The 16,234-nt window shown below is 41.9% G+C and overlaps 1 protein-coding gene across 2 annotated transcripts; it reads left to right on the top strand.

Moving 5' to 3' along the window:
* The first annotated feature begins 7,043 nt into the window (after positions 1–7,043).
* On the top strand, positions 7,044–14,211 carry zfand5a (zinc finger, AN1-type domain 5a). Of its 2 annotated transcripts, none has more exons than XM_054610811.1 (6): positions 7,044–7,309; positions 10,735–10,890; positions 11,665–11,767; positions 11,899–11,984; positions 12,496–12,624; positions 12,788–14,211. In XM_054610811.1, the coding sequence occupies exons 2-6, from the start codon at positions 10,737–10,739 to the stop codon at positions 12,934–12,936; spliced, it is 621 nt and encodes a 206-aa protein (XP_054466786.1). In that variant the 5' UTR covers positions 7,044–7,309; positions 10,735–10,736; the 3' UTR covers positions 12,937–14,211. The 2 variants fall into 2 exon arrangements, with proteins under 2 accessions (XP_054466786.1, XP_054466784.1); XM_054610809.1 differs by having other exon boundaries at positions 7,044–7,375.
* The last annotated feature ends 2,023 nt before the right edge of the window (positions 14,212–16,234 follow it).

Below are 16,234 nucleotides of genomic sequence, written 5' to 3'. Positions count from 1 at the left end.
TTTTTGTGGGGGAAATAAATTGCATTAGGATCACCACCCATTTAGGGACGAAAAGCTGGTCCCCACAAAGGACATTCTGCAGTTTGAAAAAAATCACACGAGTATGGTGTCGTACTGACATGACTAAAAATTAGACAAACATAGCGAACATAAAAATATAGCGTAAAAGAGAGTCAGGGATGAGTATTAAGCCTATGAACCTGTGGAGGGCGCTGTTGCTCTTTGAGTAGGAAGACACACCTCGGTCTCGTTTATGCTTATTTTTATCTTTAACTGACTTGTTTACTGCATGTGTGTATTTGTGCATGCATGAGTGGAGAAAGCCCGTAGCCTCACAGTAAGCATGTTTGTGTACATCAACTCTCATGTGATATGGGAGCAACCAGAGTGGGAGGGATATCAGCTTCCTCTTGCTAAACTTGGCTGCTGCTGTGAGGGAATCATCGAACAGAGAGGTGAGGGAGGTCATCGAGGCCACTTGAGCAGTGAGTGTCATCAAAACACATTGCAAGATGCATCCGACTGTAAATGGAACACTTGTGGTATGTAGCTATGAACAGACCCTTTTAACATGCAATAATTGTATGCATACCTGTCTGTCAAACTATATGAAGCTGAGTATGTGCATTAATGTAATACATTGTACTACATGTGTAATTCCTTTAGAGTAATGTCTCCTGAGAGTTTATATAATTATCAGAACAGGGATCAGAACAGGGCATAGTTTGTTCTGATTGTTTTGTTTTGTTCGGTCATACACTAAAACAACTTGCAGCTATCAGTGTGCACTGTGTAGGCATAAGGCAGTGATTCATCGCACAGTTGGCGTTGTAAAAGACTTGTGAGCCTTGCAAATGGCCTGTTACTGTACGAGTAAAACAGCAGCTCTGTAGCAGATGATCTGTATGTCCCCAAGATCTCTTCCCCCTGATGCAGAGGGGCAGGAAAATCAACTCAGACTCAGAGGAAGCCTGTCCAGTGATGTCTTATGCATTGAACTGTACATTTAAAAAATGAGGGGTTAACAAAGCAGAGTTTTTAAAGAAAAGCAAAAAGCAAAACATGAGAAAATCAATACATGTTCAATTTAATCAAATTAAAAGCGTTCAGTAAAAAAACAAATGCACAAACATGGCCTGTATGACTGAATCTGCCCCTCTTTCTCTGCCAAAAACAACCAGTGAACTTTGTTTAGCATTTAAGTCCCTTTAGCTCCACAACTGTTGACACTAAATGTAAAGCAGCAGGGAGTTCTGGCCCAGAGGGCAAAGCTTGACTGTTTTTGTCAGAGAGAGAGAGGAGCTAAGAAGTGCAGGTTAATCAGTTGCGACTGCAGGCTATAAACACATTTTTACCAAAGGGCTTCAAAATGAGACAAGCATTGCATACAGAGTCTTTTAATGAAAGACATCCACAGCACACGGTATCAACTGTAGTATCAATGTGATACAGATGATTTGCCTGCAAACTGTCAGGGATGATTGCTTGCTTTTGATCAGTGGTTAGACTTGTTTTTCGTAAAGAGACTATAGAAAGACTCAACTACTTTCAATACTACTACTACTTAAAAATTGATGTTGGGATTTCACCATAGTCATTACAACATCCATAGCGGGGCAATAAGAAAATAAATAAGTCACACATTGGAACATTATTCCATCATACACACGCCTTTACCTCAAACTTAGCCTTTGCCAAGCTGGAGCTTTCCCTCCCCTGTTTTCCCCATTTACTAAATTATTTCCTCTCATTTCCAAGTGTTGCTGCACAAGAGAATTGAAGAAGAAATACAACTCTTCAGAAAGAAGAGTTGAGCCCTCAACATATAAGAAATTAGAGAGGAAGTGAGAGAAAGAAGTGGTTCACACGAAAGGACGAGAGGAAGTGTGTTGCTCAATTTTGTAGCAGATTGTTCATGGCACAGCTACAGATAGACAGTGAGGGGGTGAGTGAGGGAGAAAAAGAGAGCGTGGTAAGTATGCGTGAGTAAAGCAGCGTCATCAAGAAAGGAGGCGGACCCTGTCAGACTACGGGTGTTGTTAGGGGCGGGATTTGGTCGCTGCAATTGACAGATTACAGCGGCGGAGGCGTGGCATGTCCTTGCAGACGAAGAAGCACGTGGCCAGGCCCGTCTGCACGAGGGAGCAGCAACAAAGACCAGCCAGTCTGGGGAACAGAACAGAACACAGGACATCTGCTGCACACACATGCACATGCACACGCACACACACTCTCTCTCTCTTTCACAAACTCACATGCAAGGGTTCACATTTGTTCACCTCACGCAGGCATGCGGCCTACAGGGTCTCATGTATCAGCTGCAAAGGAGAAACCCACAGGCACAGAAGCATATATTTAAAACTGGCAACTAGCCTAATTATTCCAAAGCCACATCAACACTCATTACAAAGATATGCTCCAACTTTCTGCAACTTTCCACAAGAACCACACTTGCACACACAAACATATATACACACACCGTGTTATTCCAACAATCATCCGGATAGCCATGTACGGTGAGGATTGTGTGAGTGAAGAAAGGGGGGAGAAAGGAAGAAGGGGAGTTTGGTGTGTGCTGGGAAAGTTTGGGGGTACTCCTCCCTAGTCAGAAATAACAAGAAACACATTCATGAGAGATGTAGAGGAGTCGTGTAGCCGCACGAGTGAGGGACTAAATGGTCAGTCGGTGCTGATTCAGCAGATCACATTCATTTGATCCGATTGTTCTTTCTCTATTCATCTCTCTATTGCTTTATGTCTCTTTAGTTTCTTTTAGAACACATAACACTTTACTTTAAGACACTTTTGCACATATGTGACCCAGGTGTAATTTACCTCGCGTTTCCTCCAGTGTGTTCACCTTGTGTTTCCTCAACAATTACAGCAACCACAGTGTAAATGGAACTGAAAGTAGCAAGGATTTACAACAAAGCTGTGCCTGATCTCCCCAGAATGACAGGCCCCCTCTGTTCGTCAAATGTTTCTCTTTACTTGCGTTAACACACACACACACACACACACACACACACACACACACACACACACACACACACACACACAACAAACACATACATCGTCGCCCCTTTAATGGGGGGCTGCACATGTAGTTGAATGTGGATGGAGCAGGGTGGGGGATCAAGTTTTGAAGCAATGGTTTAAGTCAGCCTCAGTACAGAGCTTATCAAGCCCCGCACACAGCTTATGCAAATGGGTAAGCTGCCATTTCCACCACTAGCCCCTTTATCAACAGTGTCTCACCACACCGACGCCAGACACAGGCAAGCTGTGCATCTGTGTGTGTGTGTGTGTGTGTGTGTGTGTGTGTGTGTGTGTGTGTGTGTGTGTGTGTGTCGGGTGGGCCCATATCTGCCTAGTAACTACAGACAGGCTGTTCCAGATTCTCATAAGTAATCCTCACACCCACACACACACCCACACACACACACACACACACACACACACACACAAAAGCACACAAGCACAGACTGAAACATAACAGAAAGCATAGCTGACAATTGTATGCATCCGTTGTCACGGCAACATTGTCACTTGCAGCCCATCGCATGTGGCAGCCGTGGTCATGCAAAATATTTATTGGCCCACTCCCCCTTTAATTTAACCACCAACATCATTGCACCTAACCACCCACTTACACACCCTGTACTGGTACCAAAACCTACAAACACACACACACACACACACACACACATATATAGAAACCATGCTATGACAGCAAGGGGGATGGGTAATGACACTCGACACCTCCCACTCTCTCCTCGGCTGCCCCCTCCCTTAACTGAAACGAATGAACCTTCACATACTAAACAGACATACACTTCACATACACATGTTCTTTCTTTTCTGCTTCTCTGTACAGGGCTTTGTTAACACAACACTCACACAGAGACCTCAGTGTAAAAACACAGACCTTGCTTCCCCTTAACTTACCCCTCCCTACCTCCCTCCCTCCCTCTCTGTGCCTTCTTGCCTCACATATGAAAAGCTGCACAACAAGGGAGCCGTACCTCTATTGCTTCTGTGTATGATACATGGAGGATGATTTGCATTTAAATGTCACATGATGATCTCATAACAAGCACTCTTCACATTTGTCTAAATATAGCTGCCTTTCAGTGGTTGTCAATATTTATTTTTGATTACATTATTAGATTTCATTGTCACTTTAATCAGCAAACAATGCTTCTTGAGGGCCCTCCCTTGATACCTTGTTTTAAATTGTATGCAAATGAACTCTGTATTGTCAAAGCAAAGAAGCTGAAAACATCAACGTCATGTGATATTTAATGAATTACTTTAAATTCTAAGTATGAATGTGTCACTCAGATTAACACTGGCCATCCTGGTGTTAAAGTGACTCAGATAATCACCAGCTGTTTTAGTTACTATAGATTAACAATCTAATTAAAGATGATCATGGCTCGTTGTCAAGCAGTTTAATCCTTTAATATTGCTGTTGATCAATGATCGGTTTCACAAACAGTAAAAAAGAGAACAAAAGTTTCCAAATTTGTGAGACTTAATTTTTATTATTATTATATAATTTTTATTTTTAATTTATGAGGGAACCAGTTCACGTTAACACTTTACACATATTTTCCCCTGAAAATGTGCCCTCAAAAAATAAATACTAGACACAATCCTACACTTATCGAGTGTGCAAGTATGTGTGTGTGTGTGTGTGTGTGTGTGTGTGTGTGTGTGTGTGTGTGTGTGTGTGTGTGTGTGTGTGTGTGTGTGTGTGTGTGTATTCCCCTTTAAAAAAGCTAGGGGAATATCAGCAGAAGCAGCTACTTTTACTTTCAATCGTCTGCACTTTTTTCCAGTTTCCATATGAGTTCCGGTTTGAACTGGAACAGACTGTATTAGCCAATGGCTTCCAGACTGTACTAGCCCTCTAAGTTTCCACGAATCCATTGACTGATAGATGACAGCACGTTCCCTCAAGCTAACACAAACACTGACACACATAAACACTACACAAGGCCCTACCCCAAGTGTTTGTTTTCAGCTCAGCGTGGCCTGTAGGGCCTGAATGTGTGTGACGATACACTGACTAGGTGGGGGAATACGTTGGGACTTGTTAGACCTGCAGGGCAAAACTTTACAGCACACATGACACACTGCATTTGAGTGGAAGGAACTTGTTTTTAAGTATCACAGAAACACAGCCAGTAGATGATATGATCTGGTGGCTGGATAGAACAAAATAAAGAAATGTGTTTACCACCAGTGCTGTAGCCAAGGTTTTAGAAATACTGAGGACAAGGCTCCAAAGTCCCCAAATTTAAATCCTTTCTCCACATGAAATTTTTGCCAAGACATCAAAAACACAGCAACAGATTTCTTTTCACACTTTTTGTACAGTCATTTAACTGTTAAAATATAATTCCTCATATTGCCAGAAAATAATTCTGGTGGACAAATGTTTAACTGCTTTTCTTTAGCACATGATTTTAGCCTGAATGTAAGTCAGTATGTAAGCATTTTGACTCAAATTTGGAATTTAAGAATGTGTTATTTGTGTTAAACTGTAAAACTAGCTGTAAACACCTGAAAGGATTTCTTAACCCCCCTAGTGACAACCAAAATGTATTTCACAAGCATTTCCTAACAGTACGTCCTGAGACTATCGTGATGTTCTTGTCTTCTCTTTGGTAGCCTCCCACAAGACATGTTTACATGTTCAACGTCAACACAAGTATGTGTGTGTGGGTCTATGAATGCAAATGATTTGTGAGGACCAATATAATCTTTTGGATTGAGGACTTTTTTTTTCAAATTGAAGACATTGTGGCCTGATACAACTTGGCCTTGATAAAGTTAGAACTAATTGTTAAGTTCACTTCAGTGTTAGGGTTGGGCATGTTGTTGTAATAGTAAACATTAAGATTAGAGGCAAGGTGCTAAGCAATACATTACATTACATTACAGTCATTTAGCAGACGCTTTTATCCAAAGCGACTTACAATCAGTAGTATATTACATATCATTCACCCATTCACACACTGATGACAGGGCTACCATGCGAGGTGCCACCATCAGACTCTAACTAACATTCATTCACATCCAGTCCACACCGATGGCAAGCCTTCGGGAGCAATTTGGGGTCGGATTCCAGGTTGTTGTTCTTTTTGTATAGATACTAGCATCAATAGGATCAATACCAAAACATCCAGTAACGCTTTCTGGGAATATGAAAACTCATTAATTCACACATTAAACATATTTGAGATGACCTGATCAAACATAGGTTGTATTCACATTCACATTCAAAATGTATAAATCCTAAATCCTTTAAGTTTGACAAATCACTGAGTATGAATGAAAATGTATTCAGAACCGGCCTATCACATTCCCAAATTTTAATTATAAAAAAAGTATTGGTATCTGTGGCAATATCTGTGATTCTGGCCCTGGTTTGACTTGGTATCAGTTTGAAATGTTGAGGTATCATCCACCGTTACTGGTTGGCTCTTGTCTGTAGTAACCTCCCAGAAAACATGTTTACACTCTCGATGTCAACAAAACAAGTAAGTGTGTGGGGGGGGGAAGGTAAGCCTAGTGTCAACCTCTCCCTTGATAAACAGGCTTGTATATCTCCTTGGTTATAAAACTGCACTTGTTTTGTTCCCCGAAAACAGAAACAATCATACTAGGTGGCAGGATGGGCAAGGCAGTTTTAACAAGACATAGTGCCCTCTCACAGATATAGAATATTGTACAAAGAGGCATTCCCAGGAAAACATCCCGTTAATAATCACACATTTATCTTTTCAATTCTGTCATGTCAGCTCCATTATTTACTTACGCATTTATTTAGTTGGATTACTCAACAAAACACATTCATGGCCTTGTAGGTGGATGACGAATAGATGTGTAATAACGCAACACTGACTGCACGCATGCGCATGCGCACAACCGACCACCCGACCGCCTCTACACTGAATAGAGCGCTCGGGGGATCCGCGGTCAGCCAATGGAGACACGTTGTTCTACCCGTGACATCATCCGCCACTCCTCTTACTAAAGAAGGAAACAAACATCCATCCAGAAGGAACGGGAGACTGAGAGAGAAAGAGAGAGAGGTAGGAGGGCGAGGAAGGGAGCATTAAACCCACCTAGACCTGTCTGACACGAAGGACAACGCCACATAGACACAGATAGAGAGAGAGAAAGGACGGCACCGGGACCTGAACACAACCTCGACCTATTTTTTTCTTCCGCCAGGGACAAAACGACCACTTTTTTTTCCTGTCGTCTCGCGAGACACTTCATCGTTTTTTAGCAGGTGATGATCTTGGATTATTGCTTTTTTTCTTAAGGATGAATTTTGATGGGAGCTCAGCTTGTGGAGGTAAACAACGAAAAATAAGGGGTGTTTAACTAAGCTGGTGGTCGGTCACGGCGACCTTTACCGGGGGATTGAAAGGTCAAGAGGGGGGTGGTGTATGCGTGGTGGTATTGTGTGGTAAACAAGCTTGTTTTTGTCTTTGGCTCGGTGAAGTTGTCACCCACACCACCACCACCACCACCATCTCCTCCTCCTCCTGACTGGAAACATCACAAGCCCTCAAACGTGACTCCGTCTGGTTGAGGGAGAAAACAAGGGAGGGTTGCTGTCTCTGTTTTTCTATTTGCCCCGAGCTGGGGGATGGGGAACCAAAGCCAGCTAATTCCTGTCTAGAAATAGAAAATTCATAAGCCGAATGTGCAAATAGAGAGAGAGAGAGAGAGAGAGTTGCTCTGAAATGACCACACATCATTTAGTTACAAAATGTAACGAGCTGCCGCTACATCTGTGCCCAAGTGTTTGTAGCTTTTAAGCTTAGAAGGAAACGAGGTTTTGCTCGGTGTTAAGAGCTACGTGGATCACCACCAAGTCGTTTTTCTTAGTGCTTAAAGAGTGATTATATAGTCGAGGTTGCTCACGTTATTTCGTTGAAAACACATGGGAAATAGAAATAAGTAGAAATGAAGCGAGAAAAAAGGGGAGCTACTGAACGATGTCTAAACAGGAAGCCGAGAGATTGCAGACAAAGGAAGAAAGAAGAAACAAAGGGAGCAGAGAGCACACTGTCTAGACTTTGGGTTATTTCAGAAAACATCAGAGCTGTTGCCTTCCTGAATGTCTCTGATGATTATTTGTAACACTGTGTCCTTTTTTTAAACACAATGATTTCAGTGCGTGTGACTAAACAGTGGGCTTTTTTTCAGTTCTGTCCTTCAGTGTGACTCAGTAGTTTTCAGCTCAGCAGGGCCTGAAATATGAGCTAACGTTAAACCTGTGTCTGATACAGGAGCACTGGATTCCCCTTTTGTTTGTGAGAGATTTTCACAGCTATGTTGTGTTAAACTGTGTTGAGCAGTCCATCGCCTAACAGAACAAGAGACCAAACAGAACAATTTAGATCAGTTTTCACATTTTGTTGCTGTGAGTGTTGAGTTTTTATGTGAAAGGAAGTTGCTGGTGAATGATTGTGGCTGGTAATTTGCCCTGTGCTGGAAACCCCCTGACTTGCCCTGTCGGATGATCAGTATTTCACAATATTGTATATGTCCTATTAAGGACATTTCAGCTCACTGAGAAGTAATTTGGCTATTATTTGATCAAGGTGGTTGGATGAGTAGCTTTAGTTGGTGATATGTGCTAACATTAACAACAATCAGTTATATTTCAGGCACAGCATGTGTGCCTTTCTCTCTAAAAGACCTAATTTAATCATCAATCATTCTTTATACAGTGTATTAATACCATGTTGAAAGCTGGAGAACATGTGGGATTTTACCTCCTACCTTATCTCAGGTTTTCTGAGAGGTCTTGGTAGAGGTTAGGTGAACATGCCTGCTGTTTGTCTGACAGCTGGGCCCAAACGTGACAGCTGAGCCACACTGTGCATTGTTCCTTTGTGTCAGAAAGTCAACAGTCACGGCAGCTATGGCCCTTGTCACGTTCTTTGTTTTATCTTTCATGGTGTTTCTCTTGTCAGATGTAGTGTGATGTAGTCTGTCTCAGTTTAAATTGATATCATCTATTTGAGTAGCTGTTTTTACTCAAAGGACTTGTTCAAGTATACAGGAGATAGTAGCTCTGAACAAAATGAACTGGTGTTGGGTTTAAAGTGAATGATACTGGTAATCACGTGCAATAGAAAAAGTGCTTTCGAGATACGCGTTACTAACCTCTAGGTCAGTCCTGTCTGGTATTTTATAGCAGTCAGCAGTTGAACACGTGACGCAAAGGGATGGAAGGTCTGTGTGGGCTTTCCAAGGAAAACCTTTTGTTGACACGGCAGTGATAGCATGCAGGGGTAGATAAAGAAGGGGGAGGGGGGGGGGGGGTAGCTCAAGATTTAATGGCACCTGTTTGTCTGCCTGTGAGGCCAGGGCACCTCGAGTGAACCGACCGGACGTTCTTAAACAACTGTCAGCATCTCCTGGAACATTAAGTCTGTCCTGTTTGTGTCCGTGACCAGAATGCAGACGAGCTTCGCAAGCAAGCAGCTGCCATGTTACAGCACGACAGGGCCAAAGGTTGTTTACAAGGGAAAATATGGTTCTGTTGCTGTGTGACCCGGTAGTTGCTGGCTGCGTTGTATACTTTTTCTGGGTGGGGGTCTGGTATCTCTCATACAGACGATTTGTAAAACAGACAGACAGGATGACGCTTACCCAGCTAATTTAGAACTTCCTGTCTGTTGTTCATTCATCAAGGTGTTTTTGATCTGTTGCCTCAAAGGCAGCGCCGCCCATTACACAACTTCCTGTTGTATGGCATTGCAGCAGAGCAGGGTTACAACTACGTCATAGGGCTACGGGTTTTGCCAAGTTACGCACATACACACAGGCTTATGTGTGGGGAGAAACGACTCTTGAGGTTTTGAAATGTCTTGTGGGGAAGGAATCACGGGGGTGGGGGTGGGAATACTTTCTGAAACTGTCGACCTACTTTGTTCCTCTTCGTTCCCTGTCTTGTGTCTTTTGGTACAAACGGCTTGTTATTGTGACTGCTTTGTTCTTTTGGTGGCTGGATACTGCCGATGAGTCAGTGCTTCATTTGGTGTCTATCTGGAGGAAGTGAATAGACTGATGAGGCAGTGTTAGTAATTGTGAAGAGTCATATTTGGTCATTATTAGTTTTGACGAAATTAAATAAGTTATGCCAACTATGTAACACTATATGTTTATCTATTTGGAAGGGGTCAAGTTTTGAAGTTTTTTTTAAAGCACTAAACAGATGTAAATTGAGAGATGGTGGGTGAAATGGTTGGACGAGCCATACCGAAAGTTCTCAGAACTGCGGGGAGGGGATGGTGGGAAGAGAAGGGGGACACCACAGTGAACAAAGCTGTGGGACAGAACAGTGTCCAGCTTCTGCCAAGGTGCTGAGCAGAACAGAGCGAGTGTTTGTTTGTTCTCTAGACTTCCTGTGGAGAATTGTTCATTACTGTATTCAGGCTAAAGGGCAAGTCAAAAGACACAGGCATGTTGTTTTTGAATTTGCATAACGTGACGCCTGGTATCTGTGAGCCTTGGCAACAAGTTTCTTTGGATACTAGATTGGCATGACAGCAGCATCTTAACAGGAAAATGTGTCCTGTGATGGAAAACATTTTAGCTTTCAGTTGTATTTCACATTGATATGTTGGTGCAGGAAAATGCTCTCTGTTTTTCTATATCTGTCTAATTCTCACTTTGTTTCTCTCATTCTGTTAGAAATGGCCCAAGAAACGAACCAGAGCCCGGTGCTTTGTGCCACAGGCTGCGGTTTCTATGGCAACCCAAGAACCAATGGTATGTGCTCCGTATGCTACAAGGATCACCTGACACGGCAGCAGAGCAGCGACCGCATGAGCCCCCTTAGCCCTATGGGTAAGTAAAATCATTAAAAAAAACAAAATAAAAAGAGAGATGGAAAACTGTGTCTCTGTGGAAAAAGTAAAGAAGATTGCACCCAAAATTGATTTCTGAAGCCCAGTTTTGTTTGTTAACAAATAAATGTACCATAAACTATATATTTACAGCTTGTAATAAGGAGGGACTCAAGAAAGTGTAGACACTGATTTGAAATACAACCAGTTCCAGACCTGTCAGTGTATTTCCCAGCTCTCCTCCCCCAGCCCTCCCTCTCTGTTTTTCCACTCTTTGTAATGAAAGACAGCTGTTTTCTTCATTACAGTGTCCAAGGTTAGGTGGGTGTTCACTCCCTTAAACATTTCTAAGGTCAAACGTTGGAGTTTCTCTCACAATGTGACACTGGCAACCTGTTGAGGCCTATTTTTCAAACAAGACAAACACAGTACAAAGAGCAGTGATATTATCTCAAATACAGCTTTTTGTAAAAGGAAATTCTTCCAATACTTTATGCCCAAGTCAACTTAAGATATTTCAAATTGTTGATCTGGGATAGATAAGATAAGTTTATTGTATTTTAATTACATTACATTACATTAATACATTACATAATGTAATGTAATGTATTTTAATCTAACATCAGTGCAGTTTGGGGTTTAAGATAAAAATCTTTTTTTTCAAATCAAAAAATGTTCAAACTTTTGATTGTACATATTATGTACTTTTTGTATTGCTTTTCAAATGCTTTTGTTTACGGTTTTGTCTAATGGAGTTGACTCTGTTCTCACCCAGGCTCAGCTGGTAGTCCTTCCTCAGGGGCCTCAGCCATCCAGAGACTAGAAGCCAGTCTAGCCAAGGTTGATGCCTCCCCTGCCTCTTCACCAGACAGGTCTAGGTCAGTAGGACTGTGTTTGATTTTTTGCGAAGGTATTTTTTTGCAATTGGTGAATGTGAGAGCTGCTCGTTCCTTTTCTCTTGCTGATTCCTGTTTCTCACGTTTTTTTTTTGTTTTTTTTATACCTTCAGAAATGTTCAAGGATCCCTTCCTGTGACCCAACAAATGACGGAGATGAGCATCTCGAGAGAGGACAAGCCAGAACCCTTAGAGCCTGGTAAAACATACAGACTCACTTAGACACACCTGTAGTTACAGACATGCTGATAGCTAGCAGATATAAACAAGTGGCACACAGGCAGAGAACAGACGCATGAAGATGAATGTTCACGTACAGACTTCTTAAGGCAAACATCACCTTGTAGAACCCACTGTGGCTTTAGTTTATTTCTGATGCTTAGCTGCATACCTTTAACCCAACTGATGGTTTTACTTACAGCCTCCAAGAAAGAGAGGCCTAAAAATAAACCTGTCTAAAAATACTTCTACACCAGAGGGCATTCTCAGATTGGATGCTGCCTGCCAGAGGCTTTCTCAGTGTAGTGCACTATTTTCTGCCAAGAACAAGAGGGGGCAATTTAGAGATAAGGAGATCATTTCAGTTTCCAGATGTGTGTTTGCATGTCTTACAGGACTATTAACTGAACTCATTAATCTGCTGCTCTTGCAAATCAAATTTAGCATGACTAATAAGTATTTTAATTCCCTGTTGTCTTTCTCTTCTGTAGTTGTAAACCAGCCTGCTGCTTCTAGCCCTTCGCCTGTAGCTTCTTCCAGCAGTGAAGAAGGCCAGGGTGACACCCCAAAACCCAAGAAGAATAGGTGCTTCATGTGCCGCAAAAGGGTGGGCCTTACAGGTGAGCAGATGGGGACATGAGGGACCGTCCAATGCAACCCACACATACAATTGTTTTACTGGTCATAGATGGAAAGACAAGTTGTTTTCTCTCACCACCATTCTAGTTTAGTCGTTCACCTCTCCTGTTCTAGCTTTAACCCCTGACCATTTTTGCTTTCCAGGATTTGACTGTCGCTGTGGCAACCTGTTCTGTGGCATCCACCGGTACTCGGACAAGCACAACTGCCCCTACGATTACAAGGCCGAGGCTGCCGCAAAGATCCGTAAAGAGAACCCTGTGGTGGTGGCCGACAAGATCCAGAGAATATAGATTTTACAAAACAGCAGCAGCAAAAAATGACAACACCTTTGACAAAGACTGGAGAATGAGTGTGAACCTTTTGAAAGGAGCACTGGCATGAGTGAGGATCGAAAGGACTTGATATACAAAATAACAACCTCAAGAAAATGATTGGGAAAAAAAGAAGAAAAAATGAAAAGATCCTGTCTGAGGGAGATGCATGAATGATCACTTTCCTCTATTTTTTTTTTTTTGATTAATTCATTAGTTTGTTTTAACCTAATTTCTGTGGTGTGAATTTGCCGCTGTTCAGTCCTCTCTTTTTTTTTTTTTTTTTTAAGAATATGTATTGTCTTATTAAGAACAGCCCATGCTAACTGTCCATGATATGCTGTGCTCCTCTCACCCAAACCAGGCGCCATTTTGTGCCAAACCGTAAACCGCCATTTTACTAAGACCCTGTCATGTGTCAGACACTAGCATGTCTTTCAAAGCACCCAGACTACACATTAACAGTCCACACAAGTTGTGTCCCTCAACCTTTGAGCTTCTTGTTCTGTGCTCCGTTGGTACTGGAGTCAGTCAACGTTTGGAGAACCGTACAACTGTCCCCCACCATGCACAAGGGGCTTTGTTACTTTGTCTCTGTCTTTCCTAGCTTTACCTACCTCACAGCTGCTGTGTTAAGCTTTGTTGTCTTCCCTTTTACTTTGTTTTCATCGGCTTTGACCCCAGCAGAACCATGGATCATCTTGATAGTCAGCCTCAGTGACCCTCTGATCAGCATGTCTGTGTTGACTTTGATTGGTTTGATTGTGATGAGGCTGTTTCCATTATGGCTAGAGGTATCATGCTAGACAGGGACAAACAAATTACTCCAAGTTTCACTGAATCTAAAATTTTTCAATGGACATGATGGGTTAAGGAGTTCCCCAACTGGTCTGAGCTCATATTGTAATCATAGACGCCTGGTGCAGGGCTGTGTGTACTGATGTGTGGCCTGAGAGGAAGACTGGCACCCTTCCCTTGCAGTGGGTTTTAACAACAATATTGTAGGAGCATGAATGAATGGGATAAAAGCGTGAGTTACTCTTCATCTACATTAGTGTTTCAGAAATATTAGGGATCACTCAACCTAGGGGTTCAGACATTTTATTTGCTGAGAGACAATTATCTGTTATGTTTTATTAGCTTTTTTCCTCTTCCATTGATATTGTACTGATGTTAGCGCATGCATTCAGTTCATTTGTGGAATTAGGGTATGTGAACCATGATTTTTTTTTTTTTTTTTTTTTTTTTTTTTTTTTTTTTTTTTTTTATAAATACGCTAACAGAAAGTTTGTGTGTGTGTGTGTGTGTGTGTGTTGTTTCCCAACCTTTTTGTCTGTGGAGCTACCCGGTTTATCAGCACATGTTTACAGAACTACAGGAGCATGCCAGAGCTAGATTTATGAAAAATAATAGATACCAAGATTAGATGTAACCTCTCATCTGTCTAACAGCTATTGGTCAGTGTGACTGCTTTAGAGCGCTGTAGAGAAGCGTGTGTGTGCGTGTGTGTGTGCGTGTGTGTGCGTGTGTGTGTGTGTACGTGTATTTGTGAGCGTGCATGTGCACATTCCTGTGCAAAAGTGTTTTCATGGCTGCCTGACACATTGAAACCCACGTATGTTTGTGACTTGTGTTAATCCCCCTTTTTTCTCCCCCTGTAAGGATGTTTTTTTTTTTTTTCATTTAAAAGACAACTGTATGTATCCGTTTTTGAGTTTTTCCTTTCTGATTCTTAGTTATATGCAAATTTGTACAAAAAATGAAAAAACAACAAACTGTGTTGATATTTATGTATTACATATAATCTTGCTATACAGCATTACGACAGAATAGTATCATGTAAATAAAACTGTACAGAGAGACATAACCAAGCGTCATTGTGTGATGACTTTCACAGCTTACCATTTTCTAATTTCTCACTATTGTTGGAGTTTTATTGGACTGTGTTTGGGTATTTTTCAACAGTACCGCATATTTTATTGCCTTTCTTGTGCATATAAACCTGTCGGGTCAAAGCGGCAACTTTAAATGGAGTTACCAGGGTCAAAATAAGGCTGTTTAGGGAAAATTAAGATAGTGATGAATCAGCCCAAGACATTATGAGTGAAAATTGTGGAACTAACCTCAGTTGGGACAAGAATAGTGTAGAAGCCACACGTCAGCAGCTCCGGCCTCTAATACCTTACCTCGCCTAACCCTGCCCTAATACAGAGCTCTGCCAGCACAGACTGTAAACCTCGCTGAAGAGACTCTTCCTGGAAGAAAGCGATCCCTTTCTGCTATATCTAGGCCGTACATGTAGGACTCACTGTGTGTTTGTTTCAGGGACAATGTGTTTTCCTCACACTCCTGTGCGAAGCTCTGGGGCTGAGTGTGTTCACAGATGGCGTCACGGCAACAGCTGCTCAGACAGCTGAAGTGTGCTCATTTTGGTGTCCCTGTGACAAAAAGCCACACAGATCACATTGTGCGAACACAAGTCTCAAGTACAATGAAGGATTTTTGGGTTGGAAAACGTTTGTGTTGAAACTCATTTTTATTGAGCTGTCTAAATCGAGCTATAATGACAAAGAACTAGAAGGTAAATATATCACAGACAGCCCCAATCCTCCTGACTGTTAATCACAAGTCTACATGTCCTTTGAACCAGAGAGGACAGAAGAGTTTACCTCATAAGTAATGCAGTGACAGGTGAGAGGAAGGTCAACACACTCCATATATGATCTGGAACAACTACATCCTGAAACACACTGTGTGTATGTGTGTTTGTTGATGTGTGCAAAAAAGTTGGACACACACACTCAGTTGTCAGTAGTCCATCAACCCCCCACACGCACACTAACCTATAATTTGTTTCACTGATGTAAGCAGCCCATTTATCTATGTCACCCCCTCTCTCTCTGTCATTGGGTGGGACTGAGGTTAAAAGGCTGGCTCAGTAGATGTTAAACATCAGAGATTCTGACTGGAGGAAAACGACAGATGGTGTTGGCAGATGTGCAAAAGGAGTTAGAAGTTATATGAGGCCACAGACAGTAAATACAAACATGAACACACACTTCTCTCTTAAGTAAATGATTACACCCACATTAACTGCATCTTCCTCCTTTACTGGTTTTTATGTGCGCCTGTCTCAGTTTTATAATAGGGTTTCTACATCATATCTTCAGTGCTTACTACATTTCATACAACACCAATATGAAAAGTAATTTGGGTCAAAAAATAAACATTTTTGTCACATGCACACAGAATGCACACAGCCATGTCAAATACTTTC

This window comes from Anoplopoma fimbria, chromosome 13 (assembly GCF_027596085.1).
Source record: "Anoplopoma fimbria isolate UVic2021 breed Golden Eagle Sablefish chromosome 13, Afim_UVic_2022, whole genome shotgun sequence".
Taxonomy (NCBI): domain Eukaryota; kingdom Metazoa; phylum Chordata; class Actinopteri; order Perciformes; family Anoplopomatidae; genus Anoplopoma; species Anoplopoma fimbria.
This window is presented reverse-complemented; position numbering and strand designations above follow the sequence as displayed.

Excerpts from the sequence above, each read along its gene's own strand:
- zfand5a (XM_054610809.1), top strand. The coding sequence starts at position 7,345 with ATGAATTTTGATGGGAGCTCAGCTTGTGGAG. Across the intron at positions 10,891-11,664 it reads GAGCCCCCTTAGCCCTATGG|GCTCAGCTGGTAGTCCTTCC; the intron begins GTAAGTAAAATC and ends GTTCTCACCCAG. Across the intron at positions 11,768-11,898 it reads TCTTCACCAGACAGGTCTAG|AAATGTTCAAGGATCCCTTC; the intron begins GTCAGTAGGACT and ends TTATACCTTCAG.